The 19,733-nt window shown below is 64.4% G+C and overlaps 3 protein-coding genes across 3 annotated transcripts; 2 read left to right on the top strand and 1 right to left on the bottom strand.

Annotated features, from left to right (window-relative positions):
- The first annotated feature begins 11 nt into the window (after positions 1-11).
- CHLRE_17g711457v5 (uncharacterized protein) lies at positions 12-7,391 on the top strand. Its single transcript, XM_043072088.1, has 12 exons — positions 12-511; positions 745-1,278; positions 1,600-1,749; positions 1,991-2,077; positions 2,509-2,714; positions 2,879-3,279; positions 3,595-3,955; positions 4,193-4,289; positions 4,597-4,747; positions 5,008-5,063; positions 5,368-5,593; positions 5,993-7,391. Exons 1-12 carry the CDS (start codon positions 215-217, stop codon positions 7,072-7,074), a joined length of 3,648 nt encoding a protein of 1,215 aa, XP_042914547.1. The 5' UTR covers positions 12-214; the 3' UTR covers positions 7,075-7,391.
- A 60-nt stretch (positions 7,392-7,451) lies between these two features.
- On the top strand, positions 7,452-10,537 carry CHLRE_17g711450v5 (uncharacterized protein). Its single transcript, XM_043072087.1, has 9 exons — positions 7,452-7,574; positions 7,644-7,739; positions 7,800-7,866; positions 8,123-8,334; positions 8,748-8,954; positions 9,133-9,396; positions 9,573-9,620; positions 9,766-9,819; positions 10,003-10,537. Exons 1-9 carry the CDS (start codon positions 7,506-7,508, stop codon positions 10,177-10,179), a joined length of 1,194 nt encoding a protein of 397 aa, XP_042914546.1. The 5' UTR covers positions 7,452-7,505; the 3' UTR covers positions 10,180-10,537.
- A 2-nt stretch (positions 10,538-10,539) lies between these two features.
- CHLRE_17g711401v5 (uncharacterized protein) lies at positions 10,540-15,781 on the bottom strand. Its single transcript, XM_001700424.3, has 6 exons — positions 15,026-15,781; positions 14,538-14,578; positions 14,262-14,372; positions 12,239-13,209; positions 11,854-11,994; positions 10,540-11,493 (listed from the first exon to the last, which is right to left on the bottom strand). Exons 3-6 carry the CDS (start codon positions 14,320-14,322, stop codon positions 11,017-11,019), a joined length of 1,650 nt encoding a protein of 549 aa, XP_001700476.2. The 5' UTR covers positions 14,323-14,372; positions 14,538-14,578; positions 15,026-15,781; the 3' UTR covers positions 10,540-11,016.
- Positions 15,782-19,733: the final 3,952 nt, after the last annotated feature.

Here is a 19,733-nt window from a genome sequence, read left to right as displayed (position 1 = left end):
ACGACTCCATGGTAACATAGCAAAGCTTAAGCAACCATAGAAGCACAGCTGCAAAATGCCGCCAAAGTTTCAAGGCTCGGCCTTGGGAATGCTAAGAAAACCTTGCACATGTAATGGCGATACAATAAAACAACACATATGCTAGGGCAACCCCTACCATAAGCAGGGCGCGACTTCGGGCTCAGCTGCCGGGTCGGCACCGTGCTTGCTCAGGATGGAATCCAATATAATGAAACTTACGGATGGAGCATTCTCATTATCTGCTGCGCGAGAGCTTGCAAGCAAGCTTGCGGGCTTTGCGAATGAGAGCAGCTCGCCACCGCAACGAGACGCGGTGCTTGCAAGCGTGGACCTCTTCCAGGAGCAGCTTAACAAGCTAGAAGCGCTGCGGAACCGGCAGGACGCGCTGGCTGTGGAGCTCAGCCTCAATGGCGCGGAGACGACTAGTTCCGAGGCCGCTGCAGGGACAGCCCTTGCGTCACCAGGCCCCGCGGAAGCACAAACCCAAAAGGTGGGCAGTGCCCTGCTTGTGATGTGAGCATATGGGTGGGCTCCCTTTCCCTGGGGGTTTGGCTGCCAGGAGGTGTGTGGTGTGGCATGCTGTGCTTTGACACGGCTAGCCTGTTTCTCCGCCAGTCGAGCCGACGTCCCGGCGGCATGCCGTGAACTCCGCATTCTTCTCACATCGACCCTCCCGCCTCCCGCAAACTCACAAGCTTACGCGCCCTAACCCAAAACGTACAGGACGCGGCGGACGCGGCGGCCTCCGCCATGCCCGATGTGTTCTCCGTGTCAGACCAGGTGCTCGACCGCGAGCACGTGCGCGCGCTGGCCTGGGCCGCAGCCTGCCCCCAGGAGGCAGTCCGCAAGGAGGCCCGAGCCTTCACAAAGGCCATCAGCGATAGGCTCTCATTAGCGAGCAAACGGACGAAGGGGCCGGAGCGCGACAGGGCACCCATGTTGGCAGGTGGGCATGGAGGCGACGTGCGCGCCGGCGGCGCGCCGGCCCCATTCAACCCCGCCGCCGCCGCGCGCCCCGGGCACGGCATGCACGCTGGAGCGGCGGCGGGGGCGGGGCCAGGCGCGGCGGCTGTGGCGCATGCTGCATCCGGGGGACCAGGCGCGGGGAGATGGGGGACGGATGCGGGAGGGGCTGCCGGCGGCTCGTGGTTCGTGTTTGATGACGCCGAGGAGGCGGCGCGGGCGGCGCAGCTTGCTAAAATCGGGTCGCTGCTGCTGCCGGACACGGGCGGCATTGCGGGCGTGCCCATTTCCGTGGTGGGTGGACTGGGATGTGTTTGGTGGAGGAGCCGGCACGTCCTTGCATGTGTGCGACAAGGGGCACAGACTTGGCGCTGCCCTGGGAGCCAGCAGGCTGTGGCGAGAGGGCCTGGAACAGGGTCCATGACAGTGCACCGTGGGGGAAATCAGCTCTTGCGCAAGGGCTGTAGCTCCTGACCGGTGCCGGCAAGCCCTGCAGTGCTAAGACCAAGACACGCCCACACGCACACGCGCACACAGACAGTCACACACACACACACACACACACACACAAACACACACACACACACACACACAAACACACACAAACACACACAGGTCAATATCTTCCAGCAGCAGATGGCGGCGTGCGGCGACTGGCGCGTGCGGCGTGCGGCTCTGGAGGCGCTGCGGCGCACCGCCCTGGACGTGCTGTGGCGCCTGCTGCAGAACAGCCGCGTGTTGGACTGCCTGGCGGCCTGGCTGCAGGTGCGGGGGCAGGGGGCAGGGGGAGGGAGAGGGAGAGGAAGAGGAAGAGGGAGAGGGAGGCGTGAGGCGTGCAACCTGGGGGTGCCGCGGGCAGCGGGTTGCGACGCTGCGGCCCTGTTGCATTCCTAACCCACATCCCCATCACCCAGTGGCTGCCTGCCACGGCCCCTTCCCTCCACTCCGCCCCGCGCATTGCCCCCTCCCCAACCTCTCGCCCCACTCCCCCCCCTGCCCCGCCCAGGACGCGCTGTGGGACGGCCAGGCCACCATGCTGCGGCTGCTGCTGGACGTCATGGCCGGACTGCCCATGCGCCGCGACCTGCTCAAGGTGGGCGTGGGTGGGTGGGAGTTGGAGGGGCGGGAGGGTTGTAGGTACTAGCCCAAACTAAACCGAACCCAATGCAAAAGGGGGGAGAGGCGGGGGTCCGAGCCCAGCGGAAAAGTCCTATCGCCATCCGAAAGCCCACCCGGTCACGAGATGCAAGAATAGCGCGCCAGTAGTAAGGGGCGGGGGGCGGTAGTCAGCTGCGTGTCCATACCGAGTTGCCGACCGATGACACAAGATGGGGGTTGAGGCTGGACCGGGCGAATCCGTGTGGCAGAAGAGGAGGGCTGTGTTGTGGAGACCGCTGGCTAGACGGCGATGCGACGAGGATGGTGCCGTACCAGTCGGGGCGTGCTCCGGAAGCACGTGGCCCAGCCCGTGACACCTGTGTGCGCCTGAGGCAAAGTCGCGACACGTACGGTATGCGCTGACAGGGGTCCAAGCTGGAGGCGGTACTTGAAGGGCTGTCGGCGCCGCTGGGCTGGGAGCTGAAGGGCCTCAAAGCAGGCGGCGTGACTGGCGCGGCGGCTGCGGCGGAGGAGCCGGGCTCGGTGGTGGGCCTGCAGCGGCGGTTCGGGGGGGCGGCGGCGGCGGTGCTCGGGGAGTGGCGCAAGGACCCGGACGCGGCCACAATCCTGCGGTGCGTGCCGCTTAACGCTTGGGGGGGGGGAAGCACTGCGGAGTGAAGGCAGGCCTACTGCAGCGTAGGGAGTAGCAGGTCTGCGCCACGCGACTGGGTGACCGGAAATTTTACCTATATGTCCGTGATGTTTGTAACCTTGGTGGCCATGCCGGGCACTGCAGGCGGTCCGGCAGCACGGCGGTGCCGGACGCGCCGCCCGGCGCCCCGGTGCCGGGCTCGCGGCTGCTGGGCGCGGCGGCGCCGGCGGAGCTGCAGCGGCTCAGCAAGCGGCCCATGCCGCTGGCGGGCACCACGGCGGCGGCGGCAGCGGCGGCGGCAGGCGCGGGCGGCGGCCTGGGGCCGGTGCCGGGGCTGGGGGCCGCAGGGTCGCGGCTGCTGGCGCCAGGCGACACGCGCGGCGGGCCGCGGCAGCGGACTGTGCAGGAGCTGCCGCTGCCGCCGCTTGCGGCGGCGGCGGGTGCGGGAGGAGGTGGCGGTGCGCTGCGGCGGGCAGCGGGCGGCGTTGGCGTGGGCGTGTCGGGGCCGGCCGTGAAGGACATGACAGCCAAGCTGGGCGAGACGGGTGCGTGCGATGGCTTTGAGCCGCTTGGGTTCCAAATGCTTTCCGCTTTGGCTCCGATGGAGATCATCGCTGGTCTGAAGGTCTGGCGTAAGGTTGCTGCAGCGGCTGGGTGGGTGGGCTCGTGGCTCCGGGGCGTGGGCCCTTGCTCCCTCCTTTCCTCCCTCCTTTTCTTGCTTACGTGCGTTGCTGTTGGCAATGTTGTGGGATCCGCACACCCCTGCGCACATACGCATGGGCGGGTCGTCATCCGTCTATCTTTTCCCACGCACATGCACGGTGTCGACCCTCTCCTTTGTGCTTTCCTGACACACACAGGCCGTGTGGACACAGACGTGGTGCTGGGCTTCCGCAGCCGGGTGGGCGACGGCGCGGTGCGGCGCAGCCAGATCTCCATGGGCCAGCCGCGGGCCGGCGCAGGAGCCGGAGCTGTCGGCGGGGCCGCAGGCACCGGGCGCCTGGGCGGGGGCGGAGGCATGGGCGCCCTCGGCAGCGGCACGAGCAGCGGCTCGCTGGATGGCGTGGCGCTGCCGGGCGTGTTGTCTGGCCTGACGCTGCCGGCGGGCCTGGGGGCGGTACTGGGGGGTGAGAGCGGCGGCGGCGGCGGCGGCGGCGAGGTGGACGAGCAGGAGCTGAACGCGGCGGCGGTGGCGCGGCTGCGGGCGGAGCGGGAGGCGCAGTGAGTGCCAGGAGGCGGGCTGCGCGGTAGTGAGGTGGCTTGGACGGACCGTGCCATCCCCCCGCGGTTGTGGCTTGGCGTGCCGGGCCAAGCACACATACACAATTGCGCGCGCGCGCATTTTAACACGCTCCTCAACCCCGCTAGCGCTGGACTGCTTGCTCTTTGCGTCTGCTCCCTCGCGCCCCGCCTGCGCTTGCTGCGCCCAAACCCGCCGTGCCCCTGACGCCACCACAGGCGGCAGGTGGCTGCCCTGGTGGCGGAGGCTCGGCGGCAGGTGGAGGTGGCGGTGGCGGAGAAGGCCTTCCGGGAGCGGGCGGAGTCGCACCGCTTGGTGAGGGGCTGAGGGCAGGGCCGGGTGCGGCGGGGCGGGACAGCCGCGGAGGACAGGGGAACGAGGAGGGGGAGGCGAGGGGGAGGCGGGCAGGAGGACAGGCGGAGGCGGTTGAGGGCAGGGAAAGGGGTTTTAAGTCCTGGGCGGTGGGGTTGGGCGGGCGCCGAGCAACAAAGGGCTCTACGCCCACTGCAATTGGCACGCAGTAGGCTAGCACGCAGACCCACCTGCGCTGGGCGCTCTTGCTCTTTGCCTCTCTCGCTACAACACACTGGGTGCGTCGCGCCTGGCTCTGCTCGGCCCACAGGCGGTGTCTCGGCGGGCTGCGGAGGAGCTGCAGAAGACACAGGAGAAGCAGCAAGCGGCGGCGAAGGCGGTTGCGGACATGCGTGAGACGGTGGCCTGGGGCAGTGGGCCGCCGCTGCTTGTCATGACCAGCACGCCAGAGCCTGCCAAGGGTGAGTGAGGATTCCGGGGTAACAGATTTGGCGATGGGGATTGAGGACAACCGCCGGGACCTCAAAGCCTGCTCTTGGGGCTGGTTGGGTGCACGGGGCCGGGGGGCAGCCATTTACCGGTATGCAAAGGTTTTGTATGAAAGCGGGGTGCGTTGGGCACCGCCGGGTGGATGGTGTGGAATCAGGTGTGAGCGTGTGAGCGTTGCCAATGTTTCGGCATTCATCTGCACTCCTCCGGGATGCCACCGCTCATCGGGCAGGCGAGGAGTCGGTGGACAAGACAGAGCGGACACGTGTTCGGCGGCAGACGACCAAGGTGCGGGCCTGTGGGGCGTACATGGACGCCGCGTTACACGCCATGTGTGCGCGTGTGCGTGTGTATGTGTGTGTGCGCGCACAGTGCCCCCTCGCTCTTCTGCATTGGGTTCGGTTTAGTTTGGGTTGGTATCTACAACCCTTCCAACTCCCTCCCCTCCTGCGTACCGGTGTCCTCCCTCCCTCTTAAACTTGATGCGGGCAGCTGCGGCCTCCCGGCCCCCGTCTGGTTAGTCCTGCCTGAAACCCTCGCCCTGCCCCTGAAACCCTCGCCCTGCCCCTCCTCTAAACCCTCGCTGCCACAGGTTGTGTACCGCACACGCGACCTCGTGCCCGACACCCCCGGCGAGCCCAAGGACAGCGGCGGCGGCAAGGACGGCGGCGGCAGCAGCCCCGCCGCCAAGGCCAGCGCTGCGGTGGGCGCGCGGCCCTTCCCCTGGCTGCCGGTGGCGGAGGCGGGCGACACGGACGGGCGTATGGACTGGTGGCGGCAAAACCTGGTGCTGTGGGAGCTGGGCGTGCGGCTGGCGGGTGGGTGGGCTGGGGGCTGGGGCGTAGGTAGGTGAAAGCGCGGGTGAAAGCGCAGGTGCAGGTGCAGGTGTTGGAGGATGGATGGAGTGCAGAAGGTTGAGATGTGAGACGTGTGTGTTTGTGTCGAGAGCAAAAGCGTGTCGAGCTGTCGATGCGTCAATGGCCATGCAGTTGCGACGTGGAGCGGCAGATGCATGGCGCATGCGGCCAGCCGTGTGGCATGCGGTGGCCGCGGTGGCGGCCGTGCCTCCCGAGCCCGCGCCGTGTCAACACACCCATGGCCGTGCCGCGCCCACTCTGCCGCTGCCGCGCTGCCCCTCCTCCTTCTCTTCTTACTGCTCCTGTTGCACTCACAAACTACCGACCCCGTCCCCTGTGTCCCCTCAAACGGCCACACAGACTACGTACTGCCGCCCGCGCTGCTGCACAAGCACCTAGGGCTGGACGCGGAGCTGCTGCCGCCGCAGTACGCCGGGCCCCCCGCGCCGCCGCCCCTAGCCATGCTGCGGCAGCTGCAGGCGACCGCCGCCGTGGCGGCGCCGCAGCCCACCGCCAATGCGGTGGCAGCTGCGCCGCTGCCGCCTTCGGCGGCGCTGCCAGATGCGCCGCGCCGCGCGGCGTCGCCCGACGGCTGGCGCGGCGGCCGGCCGGCGGCGGCGGCGGCGGCAGCAGGAGACTTGGCGCACAACAACCACAACCATTACCATCATCAACAGCAGCAGCAACAGCAGCCGGTTTTGTCGGCAGCGTATGGGCAGGGAGTAGGCGGCGGCGGTGCCGCTGTGGTGCTGCTGCCGCTAGGGCCACAAGGGTCGCACGCACCCCTCCACTCTGGCCGCGCCGGCGGCGCGCCCGCGTACGTCGACCATGGCCCGCCGCCGCAATACGCGGCGCCGCAGGAGCGCCTGCCGCAGCCACCGCCGGCAGCAGCGGCCCACAGCCCGTACGCGAGCCACGGGTACAGCGTGGAGGCTCCGGCGCCGCCGCAGCAGCAACAGTACCACTCACGGTACGAGCCGTCGCCAGCTCAGCAACCGCACCCTTCATCACGTCCTTACGATTATGACTACGGTGGCGGCGGCGGCGGCGGTTACAGCGTGAACGGAAACGGTTACCCGGCGCCGCGCGAGCGCGGCGGTGGCGGCTACGCCCACTCGCCTCCGCCACCGGCGCTGACGCCTGCGCACGGGTACCCGCCGCCGCTGGCGTCGCAGCCGCCGCCGCAGACTCACGTGCGTATGGACTCTCACCTCCGGGCAGCGCCGCCGCCGCCTCAGCATCAGCCGCACCACCAGGGGTATTACGATGCGTATGACGACCGGTACGGTGGCGGCGGCAGCGCCGAGCGGTACGACAGGGGCGGTGAGTACCGGGGTGCTGGCCGGCCGCCACCGCCGGCTGACGCTGGCTGGGGCGCGTACCAGGGTCGGCCTGGGGGAGGAGGTGGCGGTGGGTATGGTAGAGGGGGTTACCGGCGCTGAGAGCTGCCCTACGGAGCGAGTCGTGTGTAGCGTGCGCGCGAGCGGCGTGAGACGGTGGGTGTGACGTTCTAGTCAATGAGCCGGAGGGGCATGCTGCGAGACGGTTGTGGCAGATGACGTGACGTGTAGGATTAAGACCGTGGTATTGCATGCTGTCGCTGGGTGACGTGGGTTGACGTCGGTTTGGCTGTCGCCTGTCGGGATGGTGCGTGCTGCAGGGTTACCCGGGGCCGGGATGGTGTGTGCGCGGAGAGTGAGAGGCACACACATCTATCGGCACATCGTGTCCGCCACATTCGCTGTAATATAGTGCTAGTGCGAATCATCATCATCATGCGCATCCACTACTGAACTATGGGACAAGTCCAAACATCAAAGTTAGACATCCCATTCTCGAGCTTTGCTCCTGTGAGCTTAACGATTTCACAGCAATGACAGACCGAACACAAGACCTTGCTGCTGCGGCAGACCGCTTCTTGGCAACAGCTTCGCTTCCGCCAGTGCGTTCTTCACCACGCAAGCCAGGCTGTATGGCTTTGCGACTCATGTATACCACTGTCGTTATGCAGGAACAAACTCGCAAGCTGAGAGAAGCTATCATCCTGGGGCGATCGCGCGCGAGTTCAGGGCCTACTGGCAGCTTTGCGGTTGCGGCAAAGGGAGTCGTGAGTAAAGTTGCACTTGACAGCTACTTAGGGAGCCATTAACACGAGGGGTTTGCGCAGGAGGACAGCATTCGGACGCTGGGGGACAGCATCCGCAGCATGCAGCGGGACTACGCCAAGGAAGCAGGTGCGCCTGGATGGTGACGTGCTAGAGCAGCATCTTCTTCCAGGCCTGGGATAGAGCTGGAGGCATCCTGGGAGGGGGAAGGGGGTGAGCACGATGGCGCTGTAGGGAGGTGAGCTAGCGCGTGCAGGGCTGCTTGGCACGCATGCAGTGCTCTGTACTCACAGATACGGTATACCCGCTGGAAGCTGTCGAGACCCAAGCATCCACCGTGGAGCAACAGCGCCCGTGACTCACGGGCCAGCGCCTGCTACTGCAGGTGCGCTGGCCACGCCCGATCCAGCGAAGGATGCGGCGGAGGCGCAGGTGGCGGCGTTCGTCAAGCGCGTGGGCGGATACATAGACCGCCTGAAGGAGGCGGTGGCGGCGGCGCAAAAGGGAAAGCAGGGGCTGGCGGCGGCCGGCGGCGGCGGCGGCGAGGGGCCGCAGCAGCGGGCCAACGAGCAGTCCGTGGCGCACATGACCGGAGTGGTGGGTGCCAGGGTGCGTGCGTCGGGTGCGTGGCGGGGGGTCGGGATGTGTGATGTGGGGCACGGGCGGTGGGTTTTGGGAGCATGGTGGGTGGAGGGGCGGGCAGTGGGCGCAGTGCTGCACTGCGTGGGTAGGCCACCATGTACGGTAGGCGTGTGTCGTACAGCGCCGCTGCGGCTGTCTGTGCGCTTTTGTTGCACGCGGTCAGCGGGTGCGAGGCGCGCGAGATTGGGAGGCGCAGCTGTTGGGGCCCACCGGCCGGCCGCGCCTGCACACCGCCTCTCGCGCCCACGCCACGCCCCTCCCTCCCTCACTCCCAGCCCCGCTCCCGCTTGCGCTTCCACTCATGTTCCTACTACCGTACTACGCTCCTGCTGCTCCTACTGCTCTTACTGCTCCTGCTCCTGCCGCAGGTTCTGATCCTGGCTGAGCGCCTGCACCGGTCCGCCGTGGCCTTCGACCGCCTGCGTGCCGCGCGCTACCAGGCGCTGCTGGACCGGCGCGGGCCGGGCATGCTGCCGGTGCCGCCAGCCGCCTCGGCGGCCACGGCCGCGGTGCTGGCGGCCGCGGCGGCGACCGGCTCTGCTGCATCGACTTCGGGGCGTGGCACGGCAAAGCTGGTGGGGCAGGAGCGAGCGAGCGTGGGGCGCTTAGGGTAGCCAGTGCCGTGATGGGCGTGGCGTGGTTGGCCTTTGGGCATCTGCTTACGAAGCGTCATTCCCGCTTCGCACTGTGAGTCTGATCAACCCTCCTTGCCATCCTCCTCGCCATCCTCCTCGCCATCTGACTGCCTCGCAGAACGGCGACGGGGGTCCCCGGGGCTACGGACCGGTGGCCAGCGCGCGGGCGGCGGCGCTGGCGGTAGCGCGCAGCGGCTGGCAGCACCTGGTGGGAGGCGCTGGTGGAGGCAGCAGTGGTGGCCTGGCAGGCTCGGCCGCCGGCGGCAAAGGCGCTGGGGGACCGGGGCCAGGGCCAGGGGCTGCGGACGGCGTGGACGGCGGCGCGGAGGCGTGGACGGCCGGTCAGGCTCAGGAGGTGGAGCAGGAGAACAAGGCGTTGCTGGTGAGTGTGTGACACCCGGGTTGTTGGGTCACATGGGTTTTGTGCGGTCGAGGATTTCCCGCACACACCAGTGGGGATTGTCCGCTTTCGCCCATGTCTGTCTGTGCGGCCCATTGCGCCTCCCCAACCCGACCCGCCCCGGCCCGACCACGCCTTCACCCGCGGCCCCCTCGCAGGAGCGTCTCACGGCCACACGGAACGCGGCGTTTTCGGTGGAGCAGTCGGTGAGGGCCGCTGCACGCGTAGCCGTGAGGGGATGATGCCGTGCACGCTTTGGGGCAGGAGAATGCCACAACAACGACGCCCCTGAACCCTCAGCGTTACATTGCGTCCAGACCAAAGCTTACTTATGTCGCCTAATGTTGACAGGTGCGGGACGTGGCTGCACTCAACCAGATGTTCAGTACGGCCGTGTTGGCACAGGTGCGGTGGGGGGGTTGTAAATACGGGCTCGGGCTCTTGGCTCACCTCGGGTTTCGTTTCGGTAACGCCACCCAGGCACATCTACATGTTCGAGACCTGCTGAACACCACCCCCTGTCTACTTCGCTACACTTCTCTGTACCAATCCGTGCAACCCGCCTGAACTATGTAACCCTCGCGACAGGCGGAGACCATTGAGAGCATCTACATGGCTGCGGTGGAGGCCACACACAACATTACTCGCGGCAATGAGTCTCTCACAAAGACTGTTGCCATCAATCGCTCCAGCAGTCGCTACATACTTGTGCTGCTGCTGGTGGCCACTGCCTGCCTGCTGTTCTTCGACTGGTTCAACAGCTAGCTAGGCGGTTGGGCAGGTAGTTGGGATGGCGCTGGTGGTGTAGTGCTCGGTGGGCGGGCGAGGCAAGGCGTTGGTTGGGTACGCTGGCTGTGCGTTTCTGCCGTGGTGTGCCGCTGCGCGCGCGGCGGGCGGGTGGAGGCGAGGAGCGCAGGCGGCACGGCCGTGGAATGCGCGATGGCTGGCGTGGCGAGTGGTGTGCGAGGGACATGGGATTCAGCCATGAATGGGCGATCGCAATCGCTACAGGCGTAAGCGCGTGATCTTGGCACCGAAGGCCTCCCCTGCTTGGCACGGTCTTGGACAAATAATGACGTTAACTAACCCACGGCACCGACCTCACAACACACTGTTAACTGTGTGAACGCTTATCCGCCTTACCATCCTGCTGTATGGTACCCATACCAGCACACACCGCATACACTTCCATGCGCTACGCGGAGGCTCCTTCAGCATGTATACGGCGGGGAATAAGGCCGTGTCTTGTCGTTCCGTGCAGTCAGCACCAAATCTATCGCAAATAAACATGCTCACCATCAACAATTGATTGTCATGCGTTTGTCCCCTAAACGGTGCGAGCTCAAGCACATAAATTAGTTCTGCAGTTTTACGAACAACCCCTGACATAGGACATCAGGGCCAGGCATGGGCTGGCGGCGTACGTACGTACGCCACCGGCGTTGACAGATGGGTATGTACATGTATTCACCATTGCGGCATACGTATCCCACATTCCATGTACTACTGACACATAAGTAACCATAAAGTTGCTTTACCCAGCAACAAAGCAGCGTCAAGGCAGCGACATAGCAGCATATTGCACGTGCATGCCATGCCACATCAGCCCCGAGCACTGACGGCTGCCGTGCAGTCGATGCCGGTGGTCGCCTCCTTGTCCTCAAAGCCCGTCGAGGACTGGGACGTCACACCCGACGACTGGTGGGTCAGGCCACCGCCGCCCGATGAGGACTTGCGCGACACCCCACCCATCCATCTGCCCGATGGCGATGATCCCGCTTGCGGCCCCAGCTCGCTCTTGGTTGGCAGCTCCTTCACGATGTACGCCTCTCCCGCCCTGCCGTCCGCCGCGGTAGCCGACAGCTCCAGCCCCAGCTCGGCACCCAGCATCAGACCCAGCGTGGCCACCAGCGGCGCCACCCAGGCTGTCATGTCCTGACCGTAGCGGGTGGTGGCCATGTAGACGCCAATGCCGGTGCCCGCCCAAGCCAGCATGGTCGTGACACGGCCGATGTTGGAGTGGATCCGGAACCATGCCTGGCGACGAGGCGCGTCGGGCTGCGGCTTGACACCACCGACCTGTTTGGGGGGCGCGTGGGGAGGGGAGGGGGGCATGCGTGTCAGGCACCAAGTCGGTGGAAGCACATGGCCGTATGCTACCGTATGCAAGTAATGCCCCAGGTTATAAGGGCCCCCCGGCCCGGGCCTCGGTTTCTACAAGGACAGGAATGCACGCCGTGCTCACCACCTTGTAACCATACACAACAATGTGGACATACATACGGCGACATAGCGCGCGCGCGCGCGCGCAGGTGACCACACGCCTCCTCGCATCCCTCCCCATCCACCCCACCCCACCCCACCCCACCCCACCCCTCCCCGTGCCCCACCCCACCCCACCCCACCCCACCCCACCCCACCCCGCATGCACGCCCGCACCATGAGCTGCAGCACCGCCAGTCCCAGCACCGTCCAGCCAATGGCGCGGTGTGCGGTCTCGGTGGAGTCGGACATGCCACTGCCGCGCAGCTCCTGCACAGCCACACCGATGGACGCCGCACCGCAGCAAACGCCCGTGACCTGTATGTGTGCGCGAGAAGGAAGCGAACGTGCGCGTTGGTGAGCCACACTAACTATCAGGCGAACCGTCCAGAGCACCCCTGACACATCAGGCACAGTCCAACAGCGCGTGATTATACAACACGCTTCGCTCAATTGTAGTGCCGTGTTGCGGAAGGTGTGATCTGCCATCTGCTGCGGTCCTTTTACTGTAAGAATAACGCAGCACAACATCAATCGGCCCCATTCCCATGGTGATGCTCACCACGCAGGCGAGGTGCAGTACGAACCACATGTCCTTGCCGCCCAGCTTGGGGGCCGACCGCAGGGGCGCGATGTTGCGCCGGTGCCGTGCCAGCAGCAGGCCCAGAGGCACCAGCAGCACCCAGCCGGCGGCGGCAAGCGCACCGTGCAGCGCAAGCATCTGGTTACGGCGGTCGCTGACGGTGGTGGCGGCTGCGGCACCTGACAGCACATTCAGGGACACGCCGCTCTTACGGTTGTGCATTGCGTCCGGGGCATTGCTCGAAGCCCAGATGATCTCTAAGCCGGCCGCGTTGAGTCCCAGCACGTTGTTAGGGATAGTTGCTGCGGTGGTTGCCACGGCTGAAGCGGAGGCATCGGAAAGGGACCGGCGGTGGGCTGCGCTGGTGGTGGTGGCGGCGGCCAGGCGGCGACGAGACGGTGCAGTGGCGGCGGCGGCCGCGCCGTCAGCTGCAACGCTGAAGCAAAGCACACGCCCTCCCGCTGACGTAGACAGAACGGTGGCGCCCGCAGCCCAGCCGGTTGCGGTGGTGGGTGTGCCAAGACTGTAAGATGTCGGGCGGAAGGTGTTGACCTGCGCGACACCTGACACGATGCGCCCAAGTACGACGTTGGAAGGGGTCATCATGCCGGGGCGCTGCGTGAAGCCCACTGCAAGGAACCCAGACTGCGGCGAGCTCAGCGCAAAATGGATGAGGTCTGCCGGGGAAGAAGATGCAGAGGCGGCGACAGAAGCGTTGGGGCGCGTGCATGCGTTGTCGGGTGGCGCGGCAGTGCCCGCGGTCCAGTGCAGGGTCTCGCCGCCGCCACCGGCCAGCGGAAGCGCGCAGGCGTAGCCCAGCGAGGACGTGCTGCACTGGGGGGTTGCCATGCCGCTGACAGCAGCAGGGGAAGGGCTTGGGCTGGTGCCGGCACTGGGGCTTTCCATGGTTGATGAAGGGGCGGGGGATGCGCCGGCCAGCAGAGTTGCGCCTGTGACCGCATAGGGACAGGGGTGGCGTGCCTGAGCAAGTGCAAGAGCGACACAGATAGCGAGACAGCCATGGAACATTGGAACATGACATATCTTTACCGGACAGTCATTCCACAAACGCGTATTGTTTCCCGTGGACTAGCGCGCCAGGGGGGGGGTAGTTTCGACTGGGAAAGGCCCCATGTTCTAAAACGAAAGAGCTTGACGAGAGGACTCCAAATCCACTTTCAGAGTTTCAATCAGGGTAGTAATTGCAAAGTTATGGGCCCTCAAAGTTCAGGGTCGGTCGTCGGGGTTGGGGGTCCCCAAGGTTTCGTCACGCGGATGTGGGTGGGACTGCCAGATTTCGTTCTGCGCCCTAAACGCCCCTCTAAACTCTCCGCCCATTAGCACAAGTACTAGCACACATTAGCATGCACATACTAAAGCATTTGCAGAACGTTTGGCCTCTGGAAAGCGGCCGCATGTCCGTCCACATCGGCATTGTAGTAGCGTAGAGTCCCACTCGAGCGTCTCTCACTGGTGTCATGGAGACTATGCGATCTGATGCTAACGTGTAACGGCCAAGGCTTCGTGTGGGTCATGGCGACAAGGCTGCCGCCGGCCATCGAGCGTGACATGAATCCCGGGATTCTTCACATGATCCCGGGAGAAAGTCGACCAATCTCTTCCGGCACACAATTCCAAACATCATATGTACAGCGCAATTGTAAGCTTAAGCGCACGCCCCGGTAGTCTGACAGAAGGGTCGGTGGTCGGCCATGGACACATGGACATGTGTGGCATGGCTGCCAGTCAAGTTGTGCCTCCAGCTGAACCGGAGGTATACAATTGTAGAGCTCGCCGAGAACAGTCGATTGACACCGACCTGGCTAAAAACCAAAGGGTTTTGAGGGGGTTTTGAGGGGTTGCACGGTGGTGGGGGTCGGTCGGTCGGTCCGGAGGGGGGGTCTGGAGGTTTTGGGACATGGGGTCTGGAGGTTTAGTTCGTACCCCCCCCCTGAGCGCGCGCTCACTTCTAACCCTGCTCCTTGCCGCACAGGACACTCACAAGGCCCGCAGGCGGCGTTGACAGGCAGGGTGGTCCTGGCCTGCAGGAACGCTGAGGTCATGCCTGTCGCTGAAGTCACCTGCAGCGTGACCTCCTTGGGGGCGGAGGCGCCTGCGGGCGGGGAAAAAGAAGGGTCCAGGGAGTAAGGGCCTAGGTAAGGGCCCGGCAAGAGCGGGTAGCTACGCGCAGGCGCAGCAAATAAACGTGCTTGCGTGCACATCACATACCGCAGAGTGCATGGAGGCTACGACAACACAGTACTACTGCATTACGCACCGCTCAGATCACAGGTCAGCGTCAGGCTGTTGCTCTGCACACTGCATTGGGGTGAGTGTGGATGTAGCACGTAGGTACACAACGGCAAGGATGCCAGCAGGCGTCAATAAGTGGAATGAGGGCGGTGGCGGCATGTCCCAAGCAAGCAGCCGGCCAACACCGCTTGTCCATGCACCCCTGCGTCCCTGTGTGTGCACGCATGCATGCCACTTGCGGGCCCCCACCCCCCAGTGTAAGACAGGCGGCAAGGCGCTCTGTCCGGTGCGTGCCTCACCTGGCCGAGGGGGTGAAGATGCGGCGGTTCGGGCTGCGGAACCGTGCAGATGTGGAATGTGCAGTTCACAACGCGGAATCAGCTTCAAAAGACGACGCAGGCATTGCACTAGTATTAGTAGCTCCCCCCACAATACAATTTGGGCCTTTGCGCTGCAGCTGTGGTATGTAAAAGTAAGTGTGCAAACATGGGCCCGAGCCCACCGGCGACCCACCACAAAGGCGTGACAGTGCTGTTGGTAAATTGTCCCACGCTTGATGTCAGCAGAGCAAGGCGATTCTGTGGAAAGGAGACCTGCGAGCGAGGAGTTTTGCGCCGCGATTCACGTTCTGGACGGTTGCGTCGGTTTTTCGGCTGGCGACATCCACATCCACTATAGCAGCCATCATGTCAAATTGATAGGCCACATACACGAGAACAAAACGCGGGTTCACGCACCTGGACAGCGTAGGTCTCGCCCAGGCACAGCTGCGCCGTCGCAGTGTTGTTGGACGTTAAGACAGTGAATGTAATGTTCCTGTCAACATGTTTTACTTTATCAGCTCCAGGGCGCAGCGGCAGTCAATCGATTTAGGAGGTAACCAGCTTGTTTGTTGTGATTGCGCGACGCCATGCGCGCTGAGCGAGCGCGCAGGTGGTACTCACGCGTCCAATGTGGGCGCTAGGTGCTTTCCCATCGCAGTTGTCGGATGATCGGTGCAGCTGGTTGCCTGGAAGCGGCCAGGGTACGCGGCGACCAAGCCAAGCCTTGTAAGCACTAACAACACGCAGGCCAGCAGCGCGCAGCCAGCGCGCGTTGATGCCACCGCTCTGTGCATCCTTACGAGTTTATTATTTTGACTGTGAGTTCTGTGTTGTGGAGCCTGTAGTCGGGCTAAGAAGTCGGCTTGAAACGCTTTTATGCGCGTGTCCACCGGACCGTAACTCAACCGGCGGTTGGGGCCAGAACTAGATCCCGAGCGCGTCTGAGAAGATCGAGGACGGCCGTGAGAACACGAACGAGTAAGTACATGGCCCATACATGTAGAGGCGTGCAGTGTGTCCTAGCGACATAGCCTCATCGTCCGCAGTAGGCCGGGACGGGCGGGATTGTCTGCTGCCCCACCAGCCAACCACCAACCCTGACTTCGACTCAGGTTCCCAAGCGGTTTTCCAGCTGCGTATACGCACACCTAAGCGTTTATGTGCACTCGAGCGAGGCGAGCTCTGGAATTGTCTGCTGCTGTCACAAGCTGTGCCGAGTTTGGGCTTCGGCAGCACACGGATGCATGCATGCGAAGTAAGTAAGGACCCTACCTTACTTCGCGCTGCGGGTTCGCATTCACACCTCCAAACAAACACTGCCAGTCGAGCTTTCTACGCAGGACGTCAAATCAATATCGTGTTTAAGCTGCGTAAGAATGTCATGCAGGGCCAACAACAGTGCCCGTATCTTCCATCTACACTGTAGAAATTTTGAAAATTTCCGCTTTTTGGTAGATAGATTTTTGGATTTTTGGAAAGTGCATCTTCAGATTGCAGGTGAAATTCTGCGGATTCGTGGCACCGCATCTACGCAGTGAAGATGGGAAGTTTTGCTCATCTACGCTGGCGCTCAGGTACGAATCCGACATTTTTTCACTTTCACTTCCACTTCCTTCACTTCACTTCTGTGTCCTTCACTTCACTTCTGTGTCCGTGCACTTTTAGAGCCGCCGTGCGGCGCGGGGGGCGGGGGGAAGGCGCGGGGAGTTTGTTTGCAAGGCACAGGCGCGGGGGGCGGGGGGGCGGGGGGGGGGGGGGCGGGGGGCCGACGTCGCAAAGGAATCGCGTGAATGGTCTCGCAAGGGGGTGGAACATGAACAATGTAAATAATAGTATGCAGCAACAGCAACGGCAGCCAAATAAGCGCAAGAGCACCAACGTTGCCACCCGCTGAACCTAGGTGGCATCGTCGCGTGGAACGGGATTCGCGGGCCCGATGCCTCTTGATTTGGTAATGCCTCTTGTTTTGAATGGAGCCGCCCAGCCCGGAGGAGGTCAGCCTGGAGCAGCGCGGTGTGGACATCGGCGTGTGATGGGACAGGGTTCAAGGCAGGTTGGCGAGGTCCCGTAGGGTGCAGCCGATGCCCAGACCCGTAAGCAGACAGCAAACAGTTTTTATGGGGCAAGAGGAAGTCGTGCGGTGGAGACGGGGCTGAAGCGGGCGGCCGGGGGGGGATGGGCGCGCCGACAGCGATGCATGATCTGTTGGCACGCATGCCGAGCTGAAATACGGGTTGGAGTTTCAAGTTGGGGTTCACAGGTTCGCGCGCGCAATGGCGGAGTGGCAACGGGCCCTGGCCGCCGTCATCGCCGGTGCCCACGCCTGCCCTCAACTCTGCGTATCTTGTTTCGGAGGAGTGCCCGGGCCAGACTTCGAGTCCCTTAGAGCTGGAGTTACCGATACCCCCCAAACATTACAGTGATGCGGGAGCGGCCTGAGACAGTCAACACGCGGAACGCGTCAACACACCAGCATGCATCTTCACTCAGCCAGGCACAGCAGCCGCGGGAAAGGGCGCGAGCACAGTGGGCCTTGGGGCGTAGGCCAGGCACACGGCGCGTCACCACCTGCAGGCTTGACACCAGCCGCGGGAAAGGGCGCGAGCACGGTGGGCCTTGGGGGTAGGCCAGGCACACAGCGCGCCACCACCTGCGGGCTCGACACCAGCCGCGGGAAAGGGCGCGAGCACAGTGGGCCTTGGGGCGTAGGCCAGGCACACAGCGCGCCACCACCTGCGGGCTCGACACCAGCCGCGGGAAAGGGCGCGAGCACAGTGGGCCTTGGGGCGTAGGCCAGGCACACAGCGCGCCACCACCTGCGGGCTCGACACCAGCCGCGGGAAAGGGCGCGAGCACAGTGGGCCTTGGGGCGTAGGCCAGGCACACAGCGCGCCACCACCTGCGGGCTCGACACCAGCCGCGGGAAAGGGCGCGAGCACAGTGGGCCTTGGGGCGTAGGCCAGGCACATAGCGCGCCACCACCTGCGGGCTTGACACCAGCCGCGGGAAAGGGCGCGAGCACGGTGGGCCTTGGGGCGTAGGCCAGGCACACAGCGCGTCACCACCTGCAGGCTTGACACCAGCCGCGGGAAAGGGCGCGAGCACGGTGGGCCTTGGGGGTAGGCCAGGCACACAGCGCGCCACCACCTGCGGGCTTGACACCAGCCCCGGGAAAGCACGCGAGCACAGTGGGCCTTGGGGCGTACGCCAGGCACATAGCGCGCCACCACCTGCAAGCTTGACACCAGCCGCGGGAAAGGGCGCGAGCACGGTGGGCCTTGGGGCGTAGGCCAGGCACACAGCGCGTCACCACCTGCAGGCTTGACACCAGCCGCGGGAAAGGGCGCGAGCACGGTGGGCCTTGGGGCGTAGGCCAGGCACACAGCGCGCCACCACCTGCAGGCTTGACACCAGCCGCGGGAAAGGGCGCGAGCACAGTGGGCCTTGGGGCGTAGGCCAGGCACATAGCGCGCCACCACCTGCAAGCTTGACACCAGCCGCGGGAAAGGGCGCGAGCACGGTGGGCCTTGGGGCGTAGGCCAGGCACACAGCGCGTCACCACCTGCAGGCTTGACACCAGCCGCGGGAAAGGGCGCGAGCACGGTGGGCCTTGGGGCGTAGGCCAGGCACACAGCGCGTCACCACCTGCAGGCTTGACACCAGCCGCGGGAAAGGGCGCGAGCACGGTGGGCCTTGGGGGTAGGCCAGGCACACAGCGCGCCACCACCTGCGGGCTTGACACCAGCCGCGGGAAAGGGCGCGAGCACGGTGGGCCTTGGGGCGTAGGCCAGGCACACAGCGCGTCACCACCTGCAGGCTTGACACCAGCCGCGGGAAAGGGCGCGAGCACGGTGGGCCTTGGGGGTAGGCCAGGCACACAGCGCGCCACCACCTGCGGGCTTGACACCAGCCGCGGGAAAGCACGCGAGCACGGTGCAGAGCACGGTGCAACCATGCATCGACCAAGCCAGCCGGTATGCCGGTGTGTACGCATAGACCATCCAAGAACCAAGCCAGTGTGTCGGTGTGTATGCATAGACCATCCAATAAGCAGGCCATTGTCCAGGTGTGTATGCATAGACCGTTAAGGGCGGTGAGATGTCCACAATTTCAAGTGCGTTCCAAGTCCGTTCCATGGCTGCAAGGCCTCCAATGTACCCAGAGCTACATTAGATGTACTGATGAGCATGTTATGACACTGAAACAGCTGTTCGCAAGCCAAAAGAGGCTGTAAACATTGTCGGGTGACAGCTTGCGCAGCAGACAGCGTGTGGACGTATTTACTTCCAGCACACGAATGATTATATGTTAATGACTGTCGCTGTGTCGAGTTCGTCTTCTCGACTTCCGTGCAGACTTTCAGGACAGATGGCACGCGGATGGCACTCAGATGGCACGGCCTCCACCCAGGCCTTTCCAGCCGCCAGGACCGCGCTGCGTGTAGAACTCCTGCCCAACGGCGCGTACCATGTGCTATAAGCATTGAAGTCTTAGGGGAATGTTTGGGATGGACGCATGCAGGCTGTGTCGCCGCGGGCAAGGCGAATGGGACAGGCGGGTGCCCGTAGCAGGATAGACGGCAAAAGCCACATGTTCCGCAGGGTTGTATACATGTAGAACTCCTGCCCAACGGCGCGTACCATGTGCTATAAGCATTGAAGTCTTAGGGGAATGTTTGGGATGGACGCATGCAGGCTGTGTCGCCGCGGGCAAGGCGAATGGGACAGGCGGGTGCCCGTAGCAGGATAGACGGCAAAAGCCACATGTTCCGCAGGGTTGTATACATGTAGAACTCCTGCCCAACGGCGCGTACCATGTGCTATAAGCATTGAAGTCTTAGGGGAATGTTTGGGATGGACGCATGCAGGCTGTGTCGCCGCGGGCAAGGCGAATGGGAC

This window comes from Chlamydomonas reinhardtii, chromosome 17, assembly GCF_000002595.2.
Source record: "Chlamydomonas reinhardtii strain CC-503 cw92 mt+ chromosome 17, whole genome shotgun sequence".
Classification (NCBI taxonomy): Eukaryota; Viridiplantae; Chlorophyta; class Chlorophyceae; order Chlamydomonadales; family Chlamydomonadaceae; genus Chlamydomonas; species Chlamydomonas reinhardtii.
This window is presented reverse-complemented; position numbering and strand designations above follow the sequence as displayed.